The sequence below is a fragment of the Phoca vitulina genome, unplaced genomic scaffold (assembly GCF_004348235.1).
Source record: "Phoca vitulina isolate PV1807 unplaced genomic scaffold, GSC_HSeal_1.0 scaffold32, whole genome shotgun sequence".
Taxonomy (NCBI): Eukaryota; Metazoa; Chordata; class Mammalia; order Carnivora; family Phocidae; genus Phoca; species Phoca vitulina.
Genome location: NW_022589735.1, coordinates 2,156,811 through 2,178,401, shown reverse-complemented (window position 1 = coordinate 2,178,401; position 21,591 = coordinate 2,156,811). Strand labels below are relative to the sequence as shown.

The 21,591-nt window shown below is 50.9% G+C and overlaps 1 protein-coding gene and 1 long non-coding RNA gene across 2 annotated transcripts; one reads left to right on the top strand and one right to left on the bottom strand.

Annotated features, from left to right (window-relative positions):
- Nucleotides 1-442: 442 nt before the first annotated feature.
- On the bottom strand, nucleotides 443-3,067 carry LOC116645275. The gene is made up of 4 exons (XR_004301932.1): nucleotides 2,953-3,067; nucleotides 2,682-2,751; nucleotides 1,764-1,861; nucleotides 443-478 (listed from the first exon to the last, which is right to left on the bottom strand). It is a non-coding gene; the product is annotated as an uncharacterized LOC116645275 (long non-coding RNA).
- Nucleotides 3,068-8,958: 5,891 nt separating this feature from the next.
- EGR1 (early growth response 1) lies at nucleotides 8,959-12,802 on the top strand. The gene is made up of 2 exons (XM_032425368.1): nucleotides 8,959-9,533; nucleotides 10,242-12,802. Exons 1-2 carry the CDS (start codon nucleotides 9,233-9,235, stop codon nucleotides 11,567-11,569), a joined length of 1,629 nt encoding a protein of 542 aa, XP_032281259.1. The 5' UTR covers nucleotides 8,959-9,232; the 3' UTR covers nucleotides 11,570-12,802.
- The last annotated feature ends 8,789 nt before the right edge of the window (nucleotides 12,803-21,591 follow it).

Sequence of the window (21,591 nt, the reverse complement as noted above, 5' to 3'; positions counted from 1 at the left end):
TGGTGGCAAACATACCCAGAGCCCAAGGGAAGACAATGAAACCCTCACCACCCAGCTCCTAAAAATAAACCATCCATAGCTATGACCCCAGAGTGACCCCTATTAAGCCTCTTTCCCATACAAGCGCAGCCATTCAGGGCATTACCCCAGTCTAGGGCTAGGATTAGGGGAGGTGGAGGAGACTATGGTTATTAAAACCGTGAAAAGAGGGAGATGCTGCTGCTTTGGTCACTGGTAGTACAGAATCGGGAAGTCCTTCTTAAATCTAACTTTAATCCCTCTTGCGATAGCTGATGGATGATGAATAAAAAGAGTCCTTGGACGCCCGGGTGGCTCAGTCGGTTAAGCCTCTGCCTTCGGCTCAGGTCATGATTGCAGGGTCCTGGGATCGAGTCCCACAACGGTCTCCTTCCTTGGCGGAAAGTCTGCTTCTCCCTCTGCTGCTCCCCCTGCTTGTGCTCTCTCTCTCTCTCTCTCTCTGACAAATAAATAAAATAAAAATAAAAAAGGGGTCTTTAAAAAAAACAAAACAGAGTCCGCAGATACTTGTCCACTAATATTCATAGCAGCATCAGTCACAATAGTCAAAAGGTGGAAACAGTCCAGGTGTCCATCAACAGATGAAAGGATGAACAGAATGTGGTGTATCCATACCATGGAATATTATTCAGCCTCAGGAAGAAATGAAATTCTGACACATGCTACAACATGGATGAACCTTGAAAACATTATGGTAAGTGATAAGGCAGTCAAAAAAGGACAAATATTATGATTCCACTTAGATGAGGTACCTAGAATAGACAAATTCATCGAGACAGAAACTATACTAGAGGTTACTAGGGGCAGGTGCAAGGGGTCAGGATGGAGGATCCTTTTTTCATGGGTACCGAGTATCTGTTTGGGATGATGAAAAAGTTCTGCTGATGGATGGTGGTGATGGTTGCACAACATTGTGAATTTACTTAATGCCACTGAATTGTATACTTAAAATGATTAAAATAAGGGCGACTGGGTGGCTCAGTCGTTAAGTGTCTGCCTTCGGCTCAGGTCATGATCCCGGGGTCCTGGGATCGAGCCCCACATCAGGCTCCCTGCTCAGTGGGGGCCTGCTCCTCCCTCTCCCACTCCCCCCGCTTGTGTTCCCTCTCTCACTGTGTCTCTCTGTCAAATAAATAAATAAAATCTTTAAAAAAAAATGATTAAAATGGTGGGGTGCCTAGCTGCCTCGTCAGCAGAGCATGCGCCTCTTGATCTCCAGGTCCTCAGTTCAAGCCCCATGTTGGGCACAGAGTGTACTTTAAAAAAAAAAAAAAAAAGGTTAAAAAAATGGTTAAAATGGTAAATATTATGGTATGTATATTTCATCACAATATTTTTTTTAAAAAAGACACTGAGCCCAATATCAGCTTGAAGACTCGGTCATTCCGCCATGATGGCTCTCTGAGGCTTGACCAGAGGGAAATCGAGTCCTAGAAGTTCCAAAGATCCCTTCCTTTGCTGACAGGAACAGAAGTGCTGCTTCTGCCTGGTGTACAAGGAACACCCCTCTGGGACATTCCTAAGGATAAAGATTTATTTCTTTATTTATTTGAGAGAGAGAGAGATGGAGGGGGGGCAGGTAGAGCAGAGGGAGACAATGTTCAGGCAGACTCCCCGCTGAGTGACCCCGACATGGGGCTCCATCTCACCACCCTGAGATCACGACCTGAGCTGAAACCACCCAGGTGCCCCCATTCCTAAGGATCGGAGCTAACTCTTCCTACCTCTTATCTCTTCTTATCAGTATGATAATCTGGAGGGAAGCTCTTCTTCCTGGTTCTGTATTCCAGCTTCCTCTTCTGTCACTCATTTTAACTTTGCCCTAAACAGAATTCCCATATGGGTGGAGTAGATAAGGGGCTGGTTAGATAAGGCAAACAGACCTAAGACCCTTCCACCCAGCCTTTCTGACTGCCCTATTGCCACTGTACCAAGGGACAGGGATGCACCTTTGGGCTGAGCTGCCTGTCAGTAAATTTGGGTGTCTGGTGTTCTTGTTCTCTGCCTCTGACTGGGAGGCCCCTGAAGGGAGTGTGTGATATACCCTGTGCTGAGGCATCCAGACCTCCCTCTCTCTCCTGGACGACTGATTGCATGGTTCCCTGGCTGGCTTACACCAGCACCCCGCACCCAGCCTCCTGCAAAATGGCCAGTTGGCTCTCTGACTGCCCCGAAGAATTTCAGCGGGTGGGAGCTCTATGAGCGGCTCCCACAATCACTGTGCTTTCCCCACGATAGCACATTTCACACTGTTGTGATTGCCTGTTTATTTGTCTGTCTCCCCCACCAGACCATGAACTGCAAAAGAGGGGAGTCACCTTTTTACTTCTTTTTGTATCTTTAATGCCTAGAGGAGCAGATGTTTGATAAGTGTTGAAATGACCTGTTCACATGTCTCTCTGCCCTATTCCACTTGACTCCAGAACCCCTGGAGGGTGAAAGCTTTGCCCAGTTCATTCTGGGCTCCCAGAGAACATGTGGTTCTTGCCATGAGCTAGGTTTCAGCCGGAGTTTCTGAAGCCAGACTCTCCGGATTGGACCCCTGGCTCCCCTACTGCCCAGCTCTCTGACCTTAATCAATTCACCCGCCCTCTCTGAGCCCCCTTCCTCATTCACGAAATGGGGGTGAGAATGGTACCTACCTCACAAGGCATTGCGAAGACAAATGCCTGTCCAATGTTTAGCACAGAGCCTGTCACATTGTAAATGTGTCTTGGGGGTGGGGTGGGGGTAGAGAATGCATTTAGAGATTAAGGAAAATCAGAAGAAACAAGCACCCACCACTGACTGCTGCATCCTGGTGTTTTGGGGTGGGGGGGTAAGGCCAGTGCCACGGTGGGGTAACCCCAGGGGCTGCCTGTCCCCTCCTTCCCTCGCCCTCCCACCAGGTCTGCGGAGTGCAAGCTCACCCACCATGAAGCTGAGCAGCCCCGGAGCTGGGCTGGGCGGTGGTGAGGGCCAGAAATAACGGGCCGTTGCTATTCCCGCTTTTCTAGGCTGGATGGGAACGCTGCCTCTCTCATCTAAAGGCTGCTCCAGACTTCCTGCACATCAGTGGGCTCTTATGTAACACTCCCCTCCCTCTGCCTGCCCGATGAGTTTCCAGAGATTTCTGCAGCCAGCTTTGCTGCACACTCAGCTGGGGGTGGGGGAGCAAAGAAGCCACCACAGGCCAGACTGTCCTCTAAGCCTAGGGTCCTGGCAGCCCCGGGCCTGGGACAGGGGCCACACAGCACAGCGTAAAGGGGCTGATGTCCAAGGACAGCAGCTTCTTCCAGCATCTGCTCATTAACTCTGGGGCAGAAAGGAGCCGGAGAGCCCCACCTGAGGGTTTACCCACTCCCTCTGCCCTTTATAGATGCTCTGTGCCACCTACCCAAGTTATTATGCCTCAGGGTTGGTTTGCCACTTCAGGCCCAACCTAACTGTGTCTGATGCGTGACCCCTTAGGCAGACTCTGAGGACAGCAACCCAGACCCCGACTCTCTTGGGCAGATCCCCCAACCTTTGCTAAATCTTCCACGATCTCTTCCTGCAGCTCCTGGATCCCATCAGAGCATGCCAGGTTCCCTCTTCAGAGCCAGGGGGCCCCCTCTGCCTCAGGCCTCAGCATCACTCTGCGTGGGCCTGTCTCAGAATTGCGCTTCTCCACCTGTCTTAGGACTCAGGGTTCTTCTCTGGCACCCAGTTTCCCCACCTGTAATTGGAGCACATGAGATGCCTTCACACCCCAACACTGCGGGGTGATTTTCTCTTTCATCTCCCCTGGTCCTTCTTCAGGCCTTCAAGCCTCCTCTTCTGTCAGTGCGCCTTCTGCCTCCTTCTCCCACCCACCCCCACCAGACCTGGCCTCTTCAGGTTTCTCCTCACCCCTCACGACCTGTCACAGGGTGGGACCAGAGCTGTCCCCAGACCTATTGAAGGCCAGGCCCTCCATATTTCCGGCAGAGGCCATCAGCTATCGGAAAGAGTGACAGGCACCCCATATAGAACTGAAGGGAGAGTCACTTCCTGAGCCCCAGGCTGGGCCACCACCGTGGCAAACCACGATCTGAGCAGCACATGTGGGTGCTGACGTAGCCCGGGGCTGGGGAGGAGGAAGTGGCAATGGAAAAAGGGGCTTGTTTTCCTCTGAGAGGGGCAGCCTGCTCAGCCATGGGTCGAGTTTCTGAGACATGATGGTTCCCACTGGCTTTCACCTGGAGCCTCAGCTGCCACGGACAAGCTCCGTTCTGCTCTCAACTCTGCCCTCTACTCCTCTCCTATTTGCAAGGAAAGTCAGAGTGTAGACGGCAGCTCAGACGGGCACACCCTCTGAGAGCCCTCTCATCTTTCCGAGGGCTTTGGGCACCAGTCACCCAGGGGGCGAGGTGTGAGAGTCCCAGACTCATCCCTAATGCTCCTTCAAGTCCTGTAGATACCTGGGTCAGGGTGCAGGAGTGGCTCTGAGTCTTCCTTACCCCCAACCTTCCTTAAAGTCTTTCCTTCAGGCTCCAGGCTGGTTGTCCCATCAGGGTTATTGGTCACAAATTAGGTACTCAAACCCCTAACTGAGATTTGGCTCCATGGGAGGGGTCTTTTCCTTCTGTCTCCTCCCCTTTCAGTGCCCCCAGTCACAGCAAACAGGAATGTGCCTTTGGCCAAAAGACAAACCAGAGGGATAACCGACTGCTTCCAGCACTATCGCTGAGAAGGCAGGCCCCGAGCATAATCCTATCCAGGGAGGAGGCTCTCAGGCCCTTCTTCTCGCTGGTTTTCCAGTCACAGAGAGGGCTACAGTCTGGGCGGTGTGTAGGGGCTTTGAGCCAGCTCCTCTCACTGTTCCTGTGGAAGCTGCCTTCCAGGGCCATACAAGCATGAAGGCAGAGTGGGGCTGAGAAGCTCCTCCTGTGTAGGAGCTATAGAAGGCAGAACGAGGAAGATGAGGGGGGAGGGATGCAGTTTATCCCATCTCACAGCCCACACCTTAGCCGGAGGGCCTAGACTGATCACGGCCTTCTCCCTCCTGAGGCCTTTGCCCAGCTGTCCCCTTTGCCTAGAAGGCCCTCCCCACCACACTCCTCTATGCAGAGTTGGTTTCCTGTCATCCTTCATGTCTCTGCATAAATGTCACCTCCTCTGAGATGCCTTCCCTCACCTCTCCAGTATGTTATACTTACCATAATCAGAAATCATCCTTTTAATTTATGTAGCTGTTTACTTGGACACAAGTATCCCACCGAGTAGCAGTTTGGTCTATCCCCACTGAATGGCAATTTCCAGGAGGGCAAAACTACATCTGCCTTCTTCATTGCAAAATCCCCAAGACTTAGCACTGCCTTTGATACAAGAAGTGGCCAATAAGCCCTTTTTTTTAAAAAAATGAATGTTTTACTCAACCTTACCTCCTACTATCTCCCAATTGGAACCCTCTCTGCTCCTGCCCATTTTTTCCAGACAGAGCACACAAGGACTGTCCTGGCCCCCCTACTCTCAGCCCTGGCCTGCAACTGCCTCGCTTCCTCACCACAGAGTTTGGTCCTTCTCATGTTCTCTCTCCTCCAAACTCTCTTCGTCATCCCTGCCCCCCTCCCTGGAATCTCTCCCTCCTTTTATCTTCTGTGTTCTTTGGCATAACTGACATTTGGTGGCTAACGGGGCTGCTTCCTATTCTTAATTCTCTTGCAACGTGGGATCCAGTCTTTCTTCCACCCAACTGTAAGCCCCTTAGAGGCAGGGGCCTCTACCGTAGACCTTCCCAGGCCTTGCCCATAGAGTCTTCAGAAAAATTCTTTGTTGTTGTGGATAATGGGTGTATTAATCAGAAACTGCTGGGTTGTGAGTAACAGAAACTGAAATGAGCCTATTTTATTAAATCAAAAAGGAATGCATTGGCCTTCATAACTAAAAAGCCCAGGTTGTATCAAAGACTCAGTCTCTGCATGTAGATACCTCTGTTTCCCTCTGCGTTCATTTTCAGGTAGGCTTTCCAGTCCCCATGGCAAGATAGCCTCCAGGCTTACATTCCATTGGCTTAGTACCACCAGGGAGAGAACTTTTTCAAGAGTTGCAGAAAAAATCCCAGAAGTGCTTCACACTGGCCTGGTTTGGGTCATGTGCCCATCCTGACTCAATCGTTTTGGCTAGGGACATGGAATGCTCGAGACTGGAGCATCCTAGATGGATGGCTAGGTGTGTGTGACATACCCACTCCTAGATCTGGGATGGGGTTATCTTCCCCCAACCACATGGACTGGATTGGTTCCCCAAAGGAAATTACTAACTAGGATCTATTATGAAAAGAAAGGGGAATTGCTATTACATATGCAAACCAAAGATACAGACAATAAGGATTTCCAGTGTCCACCTTCAGCAAGGACCTGAAGATACCTTAGGTCATTTGGCACATTAGAATCATAGGGGAATTGGTTTGCTCTGGCTGGGATTGAGAGATGTGCTCTGGGGTTGTGGACACCTCCCCAGGGACAGAAGGAGAATCCTAGGATGAGGAACCCACTCAGTTCTGGCACTTACAAGCTCAGAAAAATTGTGACTCAGTTGGTCTAGGGTTAAAATATTTTTCTTTTTTTTCCAGAGTTCTACAGGTGACTCTGTTATACCAGCAAGGTTGAAAAATTCTGCTGTGGGAAATGATGTTCTACTGCAGCAAGAAAGATTCAGATTAGCTCTTCTGGACAATGCCCCCTGTGCTTCTCCCTCTCTGAACAATTTTTCAGAAAAGGGTGACTGGAGTTTGCTTGGAGGCTGAAGATGGGTGGGTGAATTGTGGGTGACCCTGAGGGTCAAAAGCCCCTGAATATAACAATAGTCACTGTTTATTGAATGGCAATTGCAAGGCAGGCAGTGTGCTTTGGGACTTCAGAGACTCAGTCCCTGTAAGTTTCAGTGTTGTCACAACAATCCCTCCACGTGGGTTATCATTAACATTAGCTCTATTTTACAGTTGAAGAAAGAGAGATAGGAAAAGCCTGGCTAAGATAGCCCACCAGGGAGTGGCAAAATGGGCATTCCGACACAAGACCATCTGACCCTGACTGGCAGGAGGCCTCAGAGAGGTGCATCACTCATGCCCCTAAGGAAAAACACCGGTAGGCGGTGGGAGTGGGCCCCCCACCCCGCCCTAGGCTTTTGGGTTGGGGAGCTCAGACTTAAGAGTACAAGAGACAGGGTTCATTGCCGGATTCCTTAAATAGATTTTGATAAGAAAATGTGTGTGTGTGTGCCTGTGTGTTTGTGTGTGTGTGTGTGTGTGTAAGGGATAAAGACGGATGAAGCCCCGGAAAGTTATGCCCCCTCCCCCAATTTAAACCCCCTGACTCCGACCTGTTTGGGTTCAGCGACCCCAGCCCCGCCCCCTCAGCACCCTCCTTTCACACACCTACTTTCTGCTTTCTTTTTAAATTCGGAAAAACAGCACCTCCCCTCGATTCAGAGCTAGAGCAGGAACCTTCCCCTCTTGGAATCCCTGTTTTCTTTGGGGTGCGCACTTGAATGCGGGGAGTGGTGATGGGACCGAGAGGGCTTCCCCGTCAAGTCCGGCTCCCGGGAGACCTGCAGAAACCGTTCCCGCCTACTCCCCCCGCCCCCTCTCCACCGCCCTTAGACTGGCTCCGGGAGGGGAGTGTTATACGGCCCGGAGTCTGCGCGCCTCGGTGGTGGCGGCTCCCCGGGTACTGCAGGGAGAGCCCAGGCTGCGGCGCCTGCTCAGTTCGTGCTCACTGCGTCTAAGGCTCCCCCGGCCTGGCTCCGCGCCCAGCACAGGAACAGGGAGGGGGAGCAGGAAGGCGGCGGAAGAGCCCACTCGGCCCGGGGCCCGGGGAACCGAGCTGGAGAGGGGACCTCCAGGGGGCAGCACCGGGCCGCTAAGCAGGTCCTCTCTGTGCCAACCTAGGGGTCCCCGGACAGCCCATAGGAAAGCCCCCTTTTCAGATTGTCGCACTGCCCGCCCCACATCCATTTGTTCTGGATAAAGGTGGGAAAGTCTCCCACCACAAGGACCGCCAGCTCCTGGTTGAGAAGCAGGTGGCCCACCACAACGCAAAGGGACTTCGGGGATCATCTGGCGATTAATTCCTAGCCTCAGTTTCCCCGATGACACCTGGAAAGGCATCGTGCCATTGGTCAAGGCCCGGGGGGTCAACGCTCCGCCTCTCCTGGGCGGCCTCTGCCCCGGCCAGCCCAGTCACTCCTCCCCTTAGCTCCCGCCCCGCTCCCACGGTCCCAGAGGTGGGCGGGAGGGCCCTGGATGACGGTGGCAGAACCCCGGCCCGACTCTCCCTCGCCCCCGCCCCGGGCCCGGGCTTCCCCAGTCCAGTCCCCGCTGGGGAGCCGCCTGAGCCGCGGTGCACCTAGCTCTACGCGCCCCGAGACCTCCACCTGGGCGTCCCCAGCTCCTGCGCACGTTCGGGCTCCCGGCTTGGAACCAGGGAGGAGGGAGGGAGCCAGGGAGCAGCAAGCAACGACCCGGAAACGCCATATAAGGAGCAGGAAGGATCCCCCGCCGGAACAACCCTTATTTGGGCAGCGCCTTATTTGGAACGGCCCGATATGGCCCGGCCGCTTCCGGCTCCGGGAGGAGGGAAGAAGGCGGAGGGAAGAGGCGGGGGCAAAGCTGGGAACTCCGGAGCAGCCTGGGTCCAGGAGTCCTCAGCTGAGGCCTGGGTCCTAAGCTTTCTCGAGGCCTGGGCGCCCAGTTACAGGAGTCGGCGCGGGGGCCGAGGTGAGGGACCGCGGTGCCCACCGCTCTCGGATAGGGGGCTTCACGTCACTCCGGGTCCTCCTGGCCGGTCTTGCCATATTAGGGCTTCCTGCTTCCCATATATGGCCATGTACGTCACGACGGAGGCGGGCCCGTGGCGTTCCAGACCCTTCAAATAGAGGCGGATCCGGGGAGTCGCGAGAGATCCCAGCGCGCAGAACTTGGGGAGCCGCCGCCGCCGCCGCCGCCGCCAGCTACCGTCGCCGCCAGCTTCCGCCGCCGCAGGACCGGCCCCTGCCCCAGCCTCGGTAGCAGCGCCGCGTCCACACCGGCCGGCGGCGAGGGCGAGCCTGGAGGCCCCACCAGCTCTCGCCACAGTGTCCCCCGCGTCCCGCATGTGACCCGGCCAGGCCCCCGAGAGTGTGTCCCCCGCAGCCACGGCTCCGGGCTGCGCCCACCCGCCCCAGCACCAGCTCTCCAGCCCGCCCGTCCGGGATGGCCGCAACCAAGGCCGAGATGCAGCTGATGTCCCCGCTGCAGATCTCCGACCCGTTCGGCTCCTTTCCTCACTCGCCCACCATGGACAACTATCCTAAGCTGGAGGAGATGATGCTGCTGAGCAACGGGGCTCCCCAGTTCCTCGGTGCCGCCGGGGCCTCGGAGGGCAGCGGCGGTAACAGCAGCAGCAGCAGCGGGGGCAGTGGAGGTGGAGGGGGCGGCAGCAGCGGTAGCAGCAGCGGCGCCTTCAACCCTCAGGGGGAGGCGGGCGAGCAGCCCTACGAGCACCTGACCGCAGGTAAGCGGTGGCCTACGCCGAGGATTAGCCCCTTCGCCACCATCCTGGCGACCAGTCCTTCCCCACCGCCTTGCAGCGCCCCCTTCACCGCAGCAGCAGTGTTGCTGGACCTCAGGGATGCAAGTGGGGTTTCCCTTCGCTTCCTCAGGGTCATGTGTTAGAGGGATACCTGGGGACATCCACCCTCACCCTCACCCTCCTCGTCCCTAGCGGTGCGCAGAGGAGCTGGCTTCTGTTTTGGATGGAGAGCTCGGGCTGCGTGGGTGGGTGGAGAGGGGGGAGGGCTTGTTTTGAAGAGCAGGGCTGCGCCCCCCTTTCTCCAGACAGGCTTGCGTTGCCAGCCGCCTGTCCCCAAGGAAGGGCCGTGATCCGTGCCCAGGGATGTCCTGGCAGCCGGGGGCAGGGGGCGCGCACTAGCCGCGGCGGAAGGGGTGCTGGCGGGAATCCCTCCGTGGCGCAGCCGCCGCTGCGGAGCGCTGTGAGCTGCAGTGGAGGGGGATTCTCCGTGTTTGCGTCAGCTGTTGTTGAAATGGGCTCTGCCGCTGGAGCCGGTCCAGGAACATTGCAATCTGCTGCTATCAATTATTAACCAGCTCAGGAGTCAATGGTAGCCAGCCCGACCTCTTGCCTGGCAGCTCGGGTGCTTCTCGTCCTCCAGGGATTGCTCTCCAGTAACCAGGCCTCCCCCTTCTCTCTCTCTCCTGCCAGAGTCTTTTCCTGATATCGCTCTGAATAACGAGAAGGTTCTGGTGGAGACAAGTTACCCCAGCCAAACCACCCGGCTGCCCCCCATCACCTACACTGGCCGCTTCTCTCTGGAGCCTGCACCCAACAGTGGCAACACCTTGTGGCCTGAGCCCCTCTTCAGCCTGGTCAGCGGCCTCGTGAGCATGACCAACCCACCGGCCACCTCATCTTCAGCACCATCTCCGGCAGCCTCCTCCTCCTCCTCCGCCTCTCAGAGCCCACCCCTGAGCTGCGCGGTACAGTCCAATGACAGCAGCCCCATTTACTCAGCGGCACCGACGTTCCCCACACCTAACGCTGACATCTTCCCCGAGCCACAAAGCCAGGCCTTTCCAGGCTCCGCGGGCGCCGCGCTCCAGTACCCTCCTCCCGCCTACCCTGCTGCTAAGGGTGGCTTCCAGGTCCCCATGATCCCTGACTATCTGTTTCCGCAACAGCAGGGGGACCTGGGCCTGGGCACCCCAGACCAGAAGCCCTTCCAAGGCCTGGAGAGCCGAACCCAGCAGCCTTCCCTCACTCCATTGTCCACCATCAAGGCCTTTGCCACGCAGTCGGGCTCCCAGGACTTGAAGGCCCTCAACACCACCTACCAGTCCCAGCTCATCAAACCCAGCCGCATGCGCAAGTACCCCAACCGGCCCAGCAAGACGCCCCCTCACGAACGCCCCTACGCATGCCCGGTGGAGTCCTGTGACCGCCGCTTCTCCCGCTCAGATGAGCTCACCCGCCACATTCGCATCCATACCGGCCAGAAGCCCTTCCAGTGTCGCATCTGCATGCGCAACTTCAGCCGCAGTGACCATCTCACCACCCACATCCGCACCCACACAGGCGAGAAGCCCTTCGCCTGCGACATCTGTGGGAGAAAGTTTGCCAGGAGCGATGAGCGCAAGAGGCATACCAAGATCCACTTAAGGCAGAAGGACAAAAAAGCAGACAAAGGTGTTGTGGCCTCTTCTGCCGCCACCTCCCTCTCTTCCTACCCGTCCCAGGTGGCTACCTCCTACACGTCCCCAGTTACTACCTCTTATCCGTCCCCAGCCACCACCTCATATCCATCACCTGTGCCCACCTCCTACTCCTCTCCCGGGTCCTCAACCTACCCATCCCCTGTGCACAGTGGCTTCCCCTCACCCTCGGTGGCCACCACATACTCCTCCGTTCCCCCTGCTTTCCCGGCCCAAGTCAGCAGCTTCCCTTCCTCGGCTGTCACCAACTCCTTCAGCGCCTCCACAGGGCTTTCGGACATGACAACAACCTTTTCTCCCAGGACAATTGAAATTTGCTAAAGAGAAAGGGGAAACAAGGGGAAAGGGAGAAAGAAACACAAGAGACTTAAGGGACAGGAGGAGGAGATGGCCACAGAAGGGGTTCCTCTTAGGTGAGATGGAGGTTCTCAGAGCCAAATCCTCCCCCTCTACTCCACCCCAGCGTCGGAGGGGAAGGTCTGTTGGCCTGCAATCCTTTCTGCCCACTTGCCCTTCCTCCCCAGTTCCTACTCCCTTTGACTTCAGCTGCCTGAAACAGCCATGTCCAAGTTCTTCACCTCTATCCAAAGAACTTGATTTGCATGGATTTTGGATATATCATTTCAGTATCATCTCCATCGTATGCCTGACCCCCTGCTCCCTTCAATGCTAGAAAATCAAGTTGGCAAAAATGGGGTTTGGGCCCCTCAGAGCCCAGCCCTGCACCCTTGTACAGTGTCTGTGCCATGGATTTTGTTTTTCTTGGGGTACTCTTGATGTGAAGATAATTTGCATATTCTATTGTATTATTTGGAGTTAGGTCCTCACTTTGGGGGGGAAAAAAAAAAAAGAAAAGCCAAGCGAACCAACGGTGATCCTTTATTTTGTGATGATGCTGTGACGATTAAGTTTGAAGCTTTTTTTGAAACAGCAGTCCTTGGTATTAATCAGAGCATGTGTCAGAGTGATGTTCCGTTAACCTTTTTGTAAATATTGCCCGACTGTACTCTCACATGTGACAAAATATGGTTTGGTTTTTCTTCTTTTTTTTTTGAAAGTGTTTTTTTTCGTCCTTTTGGTTTAAAAAGTTTCACGTCTTGGTGCCTTTTGTGTGATGCGCCTTGCTGACAGCTTGACATGTGCAATTGTGAGGGATGTGCTCACCTCTAGCCTTAAGGGGGGCAGGGAGTGATGACTCGGGGGAGGCTTTGGGAGCAAAATAAGGAAGAGGGCTGAGCTAAGCCTCGGTTCTCCAGAATGTAAGAAAACAAAATCTAAAACAAAATCTGAACTCTCAAAAGTCTATTTTTTTAACTGAAAATGTAAATTTATAAATATATTCAGGAGTTGGAATGTTGTAGTTACCTACTGAGTAGGCGGCGATTTTTGTATGTTATGAACATGCAGTTCATTATTTTGTGGTTTTATTTTACTTTGTATTTGTGTTTGCTTAAACAAAGTGACTGTTTGGCTTATAAACACATTGAATGCGCTTTATTGCCCATGGGATATGTGGTGTATATCCTTCAGAAAAATTAAAAGGAAAATAAAATAGCTGCAGTTGGGTGCGTGTTTCCTGGGCTGGAGGTGGGGGCCCTTTTGTCATCTCTTTTTTTCTTTTTTTTTAAGATTTATTTATTGAGAGAGGGAGAGAGAGAGCATGGGGGGAGGGGCAGGGAAAGAGGGTCTTCAGCAGACTCCACGTGGGGTTGGAGGCAGGGTTTGAGTTGGGACTCCATCTCACCATGGGAGATCAGGACCTAAGCTGAAACCAAGGAGTCAGACGCTTAACCACTGTGCCACCCAGCACCCCCCCTTTTGCCATCTTTATTGAGGGCTTTGAGGGGCTTTTACAGAGACAGTGAAATTCTTTTTTTTTAAGATTTTATTTTTAAGTAATCTCTGCACCCAACATGGGGCTCAAACTCACAACCAGGAGATCCAAGAGTCACATGCTCTACTGACTGAGCCATCCAGGCACCCCCAAGACAGGGAAATTCCACTCGGAGTCATGTCTGCTGTGTCACTGGAGTGAATTCTTTGAGAACTGTGTGTGGGTCTCTTCTTGATATGGGCCTCAATCTGGTGGACTGCAGCCTTATCTTGGTTAATTAAAGCTAAAGAAGGCCACAGGTAGAAGCAGAACATGAGTGCCCGGAGGCAGTGCTATTCTCTTGGCCCCAAATGTTTGGCTGGCCCAGCCCCGCATTCTCTACCCAGGGTTGGGGAAAGCTATGTTCTTGGGAATCCCTGCTATATACACTTGGGGGAGATAAAGGGTGGCCACAAGGGCTTTGGGAAGTAGTAACAAGGCTGGAGCTGACTCAGCCTCTCCTGCCCATCCTCCATGTCCCCAGAAACCTGAGGGCATCAAAGAAGCCTAGAAGAGGTGAGGGCCAGTTCTCAAGCCAAGAATCCTTCCAGGAAGAAATCTCATTACTTGCCAGCTGGAGCTGGGATCCTTGGCAGCTTCCAGGAATACAGGGCAGAGTGGGCAGGAGGCTGGCCTGGTATTTAAGTTTCCCTTCCAGACCAAGTCTGTCCCATTGTGTAGGAGGCCTGAGGTGCTAGGTTCCCTGGCCCCAGCTCCCTGATGGTGCACACTCACGGCTGGAGCAATTCTTAGGGGCCTATTAGCATCTGTCTACTCTGTGAGAGGCCTTGAGCTGGTCACAGCAATGCAGATTGTCGGTTGAGGAGACAGAGATGTAAGCCAAAAATTGTAACATGGTGTTATGTTATATAATGTGGACAAGCGTGGGACTCTATGAGAGCACGGGGAAGGATACCCAACCCACCCAGGAGCTTAGGAAAAGTGGAAAAACTGAGTTGGGAAGGGTAAGTAGGAGTCAGCTCAATTGACTTGCTTTGTATGTGAGCCAGGGAGGGTGTTGGTGACTCTTTGCCTGGGAGAGTGAATGGATAGACTACTGAATGCAAGCACTACCTTCAGCCCTGACTTGAGCCTTTTATGAACTGGTCAGACACTACTCTCCATTGGGTATTTGGGTACAATAGATTTGATGTCCTGGACTTCCCAAGCCTTGGCTTCCCTCTCAACTTCTGATCCTCCCAAGCAAGGACAGGGAAGTATCTTCCATACCCAGTATGGCTATCAGGCCTTGAGTGGGGTTGAGGTCTAACCTGCTCCACTCCTTCTCCCTCTGAGGGTCTCCCAGGTTACCCATCAACACTGCTCCTGGAACCTGTGCAATTCCAGCCATCTCCTGGCATTAGCCCAATTTTTTCTTTTCCATTCTAGCCCTCAACCACCAACACTGTTGATCTCTGCCCTTTCCCATGATATCAGACTCCTCAGCCCGGAGCATGAGGAACCAAGCTACCTTTTCTAGCTAAGGGCACATCTCCGTGAGCCTCCTGGCAAAATTGCCAGGTCCTGATGAGACAATATTTGTATTGACACACCTTTTCCCAGCCCCACCTTACCCTCCCCATCTCACTCTGGGCCCAGAAATACAAGTCCATGCCTGTCACACAGTCTTAATAATTTCTCACCACAGACTACCAAGGTGGTGGGGAGTGGGGGAGCAGCCCAACGGGAGGGAGAACATGGCAAGAATAAAATAGGAAAGAAGGAGCAAAAAGACTCTGTTCCTTTAAAGCAGAAAATCTCCTATGTTATTATTACAATGCATCAGAATCAGATTCCCAGGCCCCCTTCCTAGGGCATCTTATTCTTGAGGTCTGGGATGGGGGCCTGGAATCTGGTCTTGATAACGACCACGCCAGGCAATTCTGATGCAGAAGGCTTGTTGAGAAATTCTGCAAAGATTGCTAGCTAATTTTTATTAGTCCTGTCACCAGGGTTCCTTTGGATTTTGCCACTAGAAACTCAAGTTTCTCTGCATAGCTGAAATAGAGCAAGACTCAAAAATTGCCCCATTTTACAGTCCTATAGTATTTAAAAAAAAAAAAAAAAAAAAAGGAAAGTATTCATTTTAACTCCTGCTCCTGTGAGGGAAATCTGAAACCAAGGGCATAGGGCAGTGCTGATAAAAGCTCTATCATCATCAAGGCTGAGGTTTAGGAAAGGACCCAGATAGTGGTGAACAATTGACTGTTCCTGGGGACATTGTCTAGGGCTTCAGGGATGTGGAGGACGGAGAGGAGTGGGGTGGAAGAGGAGAGGGGGCAGGGAAACTTGGCCAGCCAAGGCTAGGTTTAGATTCTGAAGAAAAAAAAAGAACCAGGTTTTAAGGGCCCTCGACCCTTCTTCCTAGTACCTGAGAGATACTCTTTTGAATCTCAGGAATGTTGAGCCTCATCTTTTTGGAAAGATTCTAAGCACTCAGAAAGACATAGCTTAGCCTGGTTGTCAGGCTGGGTTTTAGGTGTGCTTCCTTCTACCTCCCTCTTCTTGGAACCTCCAACCCCAGGAAGAAATGGAGTCAGGAATGGGTACTATAGGGATGCCTGGGTGGCTCAGTCGGTTAAGCATCTGCCTTCGGCTCAGGTCATGATCCCAGGGCCCTGAGATCGAGTCCCATATCAGGCTCCTTGCCCTGCTGAGCAAGGAGCCTGCTTCTCCCTCTGCCTGCCGCTCCCCCTGCTTGTGCTCTCTCTCTCTCTCTCATTCTGACAAATAAATAAATAAATAAAATCTTAAAAAAAAAAAAAAGGAATGGGTATTATAGGGTCAGAGGTAGTTCCTGCAATATCCTCTGCTCTCCCCATCCCCGCTGTTTTCCTGGTTCAGCCACACTTGATGTAGTTTGAGAGGGGAAGACTGAGCAGAGTGAGATCTCAGTGGTCCTAAGGGAAATGAGGCCAAGACTAAAAGAATCAGGCGTTGAGCAAATAAGGTTTCAACATTTTACCCGTAAGCCTCCAGGTGCTAATAAGATTTTTGTGCCCAAATAGCAAATCTAGACCTCCACTGTAGTGATTTTTCTTCCCAGATCCCTTTTCCCATTACTAGAACTTAGGAAAGCCTTTTGAGGCAAAGCTTACTGGAGAAATTCTCTTAGGTTGGGGCCCCTGGGTGGCTCAGTCATTAAGCGTCTACCTTCGGCTAGGGTCATGATCCCAGGGTCCTGGGATCGAGCCCCGCATCAGGTTCCCTGCTTGGCGGGAAGCCTGCTTCTCCCTCTCCCACTCTCCCTGCTTGTGTTTCCTCTTTGGCTGTCTCTCTCTCTGTCAAATAAATAAATAAAACTTAAAAAAAAAAAAAGAAGACGTTATCTTAGGTCAAATTGGCAGCTTGGCTCATTTGCAAGAAAATCTATTTCATCTCTCTTTTCGGGAGCTCTCTCCAACAAGCCCATTCTCCTCAGTGCTTAGGTTGTTTATTATTATTATTATAGCTTTAGTGAGGTACAACTGATGTAGAATAAACTGTACAATTTGATGAATCTCGATATATGTGTTTACAGGTGAAACTGTAACCACGATTAAGATAATGAACATATCCATCACTGCCAAAACTTTCCTTGTGCCCCTTGGAAATCTTCCCTTCTTCCATCCCTGTCCCTGGGGCAACCACTGATCTGCTTCCTCTCACTATATAGATCGGTTTGCACTTTCTGGAGTTTCATATAAATTTAATAATTCAGTATGTACACCTTTTGGTCTGGTTTTCAACTTAGCATCATTATCCTGAGATGCATCCATGTTGTTGCTTGTATACATAGTTCACTCCTTTTTATTTCTGAGGAGTATTTCACTCTATGACTATAGCACAATTTCCTCACCCTTTTACCTGTGGATGGATATTGGGGTTGGTTCCCTTTGGGGCTATTATAAATAAAGCTGTTGTGAACATCTGAGTATAAGTCTTTGTGTGGATGTGTTCCCATTTACTCCAAAGCTCCCCATTCTGGCTCCTTTTCTCCACCATGTCCCCATTTACTCACCTCCCCCTTGCTGGAAACAATAATCACCCATCTTCCCCCAAACTCACATAGTTAGGGACCAGCCTCCTAAAAGATCTGCTTCATTTAATTTTTCCTCATGTAAACAGAGCCAGCCCCTTCATCATTTTTATTGCCCTATTTCAAACGCCTTCCCACTTGTTTGTACCTTCCTGGTAATGAGACATCTAAGGCTAAGCAAGGTATGCTATTGTTATTTATTCAGCTTGGCAAATGTACATGAGTCCTTGGTGATACTTTTCTTTTTTTTTTTTTTTAAGATTTTATTTATTTATTTGACAGAGAGAGAGAGACAGTGAGAGAGGGAACACAAGCAGGGGGAGTGGGAGAGGGAGAAGCAGGCTTCCCGCTGAGCAGGGAGCCCGATGCGGGGCTCGATCCCAGGACCCTGGGACCATGACCTGAGCCGAAGGCAGCCGCTTAACCGACTGAGCCACTCAGGCGCCCCTGGTGATACTTTTCTAAGGCACCTGGCCGTGGGTGGGCTATATACTGATGAGGCACTTCGACCTCAAACAGAGGAAGGGGCTAAGCTCAAATGGTGTGGGAGGCTGCCTTGGGATACAGGTCTTGAGAGGTTATCTGTCCACCTTATCACTATCACCTGTGGGCTCTTCCCTGGATAGGTTTTCTGGAACACAGGCCCCACTCACTCACTAGTTGTCAAAAACCTTATCCTACCGAATTCCCAACTCTCAGTTCTGAGGTAATTTTTTAAAAAGATTTTACTTATTTATTTGAGAGAGAGGGAGAGAGAAAGCACGAGCAGGGGGAGAGGCAGAGGGAGAGAGAGATGCAGGCTCCCCACTGAGCAGGGAGCCTGATGCGGGACTCTATCGCAGGACCCTGGGATCATGACCTGAGCCAAAGGCAGATGCTTAACCAACTGAGCCACCCAGACACCCCAGTTCTGAGGTAATGTTGTAACTACAACTTCTCTCTCTCTTCTTTGGTGCAGGGAGCCTGGAACTGCAGGGCAGCCTGAGAGTGGAAAGGGCAGCTGAGGCTCTGTGTTCTCAACTGTGATAACCCGGCACTTGCCTGCCTGGGTGTAGGTCGGGGTTGGGGTGAGGAGAGATGACTTTACTCCTTTCCAGACAGACAATAACAAGTGTTGGTGAGGATATGGAAGAATTGGAACCCTCCTACCTTGCTGGTGGACATGTAAAAATGTACCACTTTGGGAAATAGTTTAGCTGTTTCTTAGAGAGTTAAACATACATTCACCATATGACCCAGCAATTCCATTCCTGGGTATGTACCCAGGAGAAATGAAAACACGTTTGTACAAAGATATGAATATAAATGTTCATAGCAGCATTATTCATAATAGCCCAAAGTGGAAACGATCCAGATGTCTATTCAACCAGTGAATGGATAAACAAGACGTGGTATATTCAAACAATGAAATACTATTCTGCAATAAGGAACAAAATACAAATGTGTGCTCCAACATAGATAAACCTCAAAAACATTATGATTAAAAAGTTTTGTGCACACTGTATGACTGCATTTTTATGAAGTGTCCAGAAAAAACAAATCTATAGAGACAGCAGATTAGTAGAGACTGGGGTAAGTGTAGGTATTGACTACAAATCAGCTTGCTATTTTGAGGATGGTGGGAGTGTCCTAAAACTGGATTTGATGTTCGAACAACTGTAAATTTACTAAAAGTCATTGAGTTGTACAAATGGATGAATTTCATGGTATATAAATTATACCTCAATAAAGCTATTTTTAAATTCCTATACTTCAATAAATCTAGATTTTAAAAATCTTTTCCTTCCCTGGTCTTTGAGTGCCCATTCTCTAGGTGGGCTATGCAATGTTAATTCTACCCTACAGGTATGTCCTCCATCCTTTTTTTTTTTTTTTTAAGATTTTATTTATTTATTTGACAGAGAGAGACACAGCGAGAGAGGGAACACAAGCAGGAGGAGTGGCAGAGGGAGAAGCAGGCTTCCTGCAGGGAGCCTGATGTGGGGCTAGATCCCAGGACCCTGGGACCATGACCTGAGCTGAAGGCAGACACTTAACGACTGAGCCACCCAGGTGCCCCTATGTCCTCCATCCTTGAGGGTGAACCTCTTGGGTTCTCTCTCCTGCTAGCTGCCCTGGCCTGTGCTCTAACCAGACCCTCTGCTCAGAGGACATAGCCCTCTAAGATTGTGGTGCTGATTTGCAAGCTGGAGGCCGAAGAGCTGGCCCTAGGGTAGGAGGGGTGGAGGTCCTCCTGACTCTCGCTTAGGGATTCATTTTGAAGGAAGGGACTTTAAAAATCTGGGGAGGAAAATGGGTGGAAATGAGTCTATCCTGAAGTGTCTTCTCCTATCCCTGTGACCCATGTAAATCAGTCTGCCCACCTGGGTTAGAGTGCCTCCTCACTTTCCAAACAAATCCAGAAGTCAAGTTTCCACACAACCAGTAATGGGTGTCTTCCTCAGAGAAAATGATTTCAGCACTTTCCCAAACTCATTTCTCCTCAGAACCAACTTCTCACACCAGAACATTTTCAGATCCAATAACCAGACTCCTGAGAACCAAACTGTTCTCCTTTATTCAACAAATGAGTGGAGCATCTACTGTGGGTGAGTTGATCCAGGGGATTTGGAGGGGGTCTGGGAGAAAGAGAGAAAAATCCATCCCAGTCTGCCACTCACCTTTGAATCTATTTTTTTTAAAGATTGTATTTATTTATTTATCGTAGAGAGAGTGAGTGGGGGAGGGGAGGAGCAGAGGGAGAGGGACAAGCAGACTCTATGTGGGGCTCCATGCAGGGCTCGATCTCACGACCCTGAGATTATGACCTGAGCTGAAATCAAGAGTCACACGCTTAACTGACTGAGTCATGCAGGTGCCCCAACTCTGAATCTCTTTAGAGTCAACTATGAGTTTTCCCAAACTGGCTTCTCAGAGACAGTGAATCTCCTCTGGCTGCCTTATCACAACCAATTTTCACTCATCTCAACGCCAACATCTCCAACTGTGTTCTCAGAACCACCTATTTAGTACTCTCAGGTCCACTTGACTTGTAAACCTTCTCAAATCAGTGATAAGGCCAGCAGTACCTTGGGAGTATTAACCTCTCCTGCTGAGCAGGGAGCCCATATACTGTGTCTTTTAAAAGGGGGGGTAATTAAGAGGGTGCTTGGCTGGTTCAGTCAGTAAGACATGTGACTTTTGATCTCAGGGTTGTGACTTTGAGCCCTACTTTGGGTGTAGAGATCACTTAAAAATAAAATCTTTTAAAAAAAAGTAAAGAAAAAGAAAACCATTCTATTTATGAAAGTATAAGAAAAAAATAAGACTAAGCAAATAATTTCTAGAATCTGGCGTGATGTGGGGGTATTCATGAAGACCCCCTGATAGAGTATTCTCTCTCCCTGCAGGGATCTGCCCCTTCAGTTGTAAGGTGTTACAGAAGAGTGCTTAAGAATAAAGAAAGATTTTCTAGAGACTCGGGGTTCTAGGTTCTTTGCTGCTGGGGCTAGCAGGATAGAAGCAAAGGAGAGCTGCTGCTGGCTTCTAAATTTGAGCGCTGTAGGTTTTTCTAAAAATCAGGAAGGATTGTTATTTTGTTAACTTGCTGAGCTTCCTCAACTATGTCTTAGAGAGCTCTTGAGATCTTGACCCATCATTGAATTATCTCTATCCCCATTTCCAATATACAATTCAAACATGCCACTAGGCTCCAAGCCTTTCTCTTAAATTTCTTTCTTCTGGGGGCGCCTGGGTGGCTCAGTCGTTAAGCATCTGCCTTCGGCTCAGGTCATGATCCCAGGGTCCTGGGATTGAGGCCCGCATCGGGCTCCCTGCTCCACGGGAAGCCTGCTTCTCCCTCTCCCACTCCCCCTGCTTGTGTTCCCTCTCTTGCTGTGTCTCTGTCAAATAAATAAATAAAATCTTAAAAAAAAAATTTTCTTTCTTCTGCTTATTGCTGAGTTGATATTAACCAGGGGGTCTTGTTGGTTATTCTTGGATAGACTGTTTACTTTGTGGGGTCCCCACTTATTAGGCACATAAAAGGAAGAGCACAAGTCTGGGTAACTTTCTTGGGGCCACACTCAGCACTGGGCCATCCAAAGTCTATGCTGTTCCTTCAGCCCCAGTCTCTTATCCAAAAAACATTTTTTTTAAAAGATTTTAATTATTTGAGAGAGAGAGCACGAGAGGGGAGAGGGTCCGAGGGAGAAGCAGACTCAGGGGAGCCTGATGCGGGACTCGATCCTGGGACTCTGGGATCATCTCCTGAGCAAAAGGCAGTTGTTTAACCAACTGAGCCACCCAGGCACTCTAAAAAAACATTTTTAAAATATCTGCTTTATGTTAGACCTTGAGCATGCAGAGATAAACGAGACAGAGTCTGGGGCAGCACAGAATTGGGTGTGAGAAAGATTTCTACATAAATAAGTACCTTACAGTGTGAAATATTAGGGGTGCGTATGGAACAGG

What these genes read in the sequence shown, in the direction of transcription:
- EGR1 (XM_032425368.1), top strand. Translation starts at nt 9,233, where the DNA reads ATGGCCGCAACCAAGGCCGAGATGCAGCTGATGTCCCCGCTGCAGATC. An exon ending in CTACGAGCACCTGACCGCAG is followed by an intron (nt 9,534 to 10,241) that starts GTAAGCGGTGGC and finishes CTCTCCTGCCAG; the next exon opens with AGTCTTTTCCTGATATCGCT.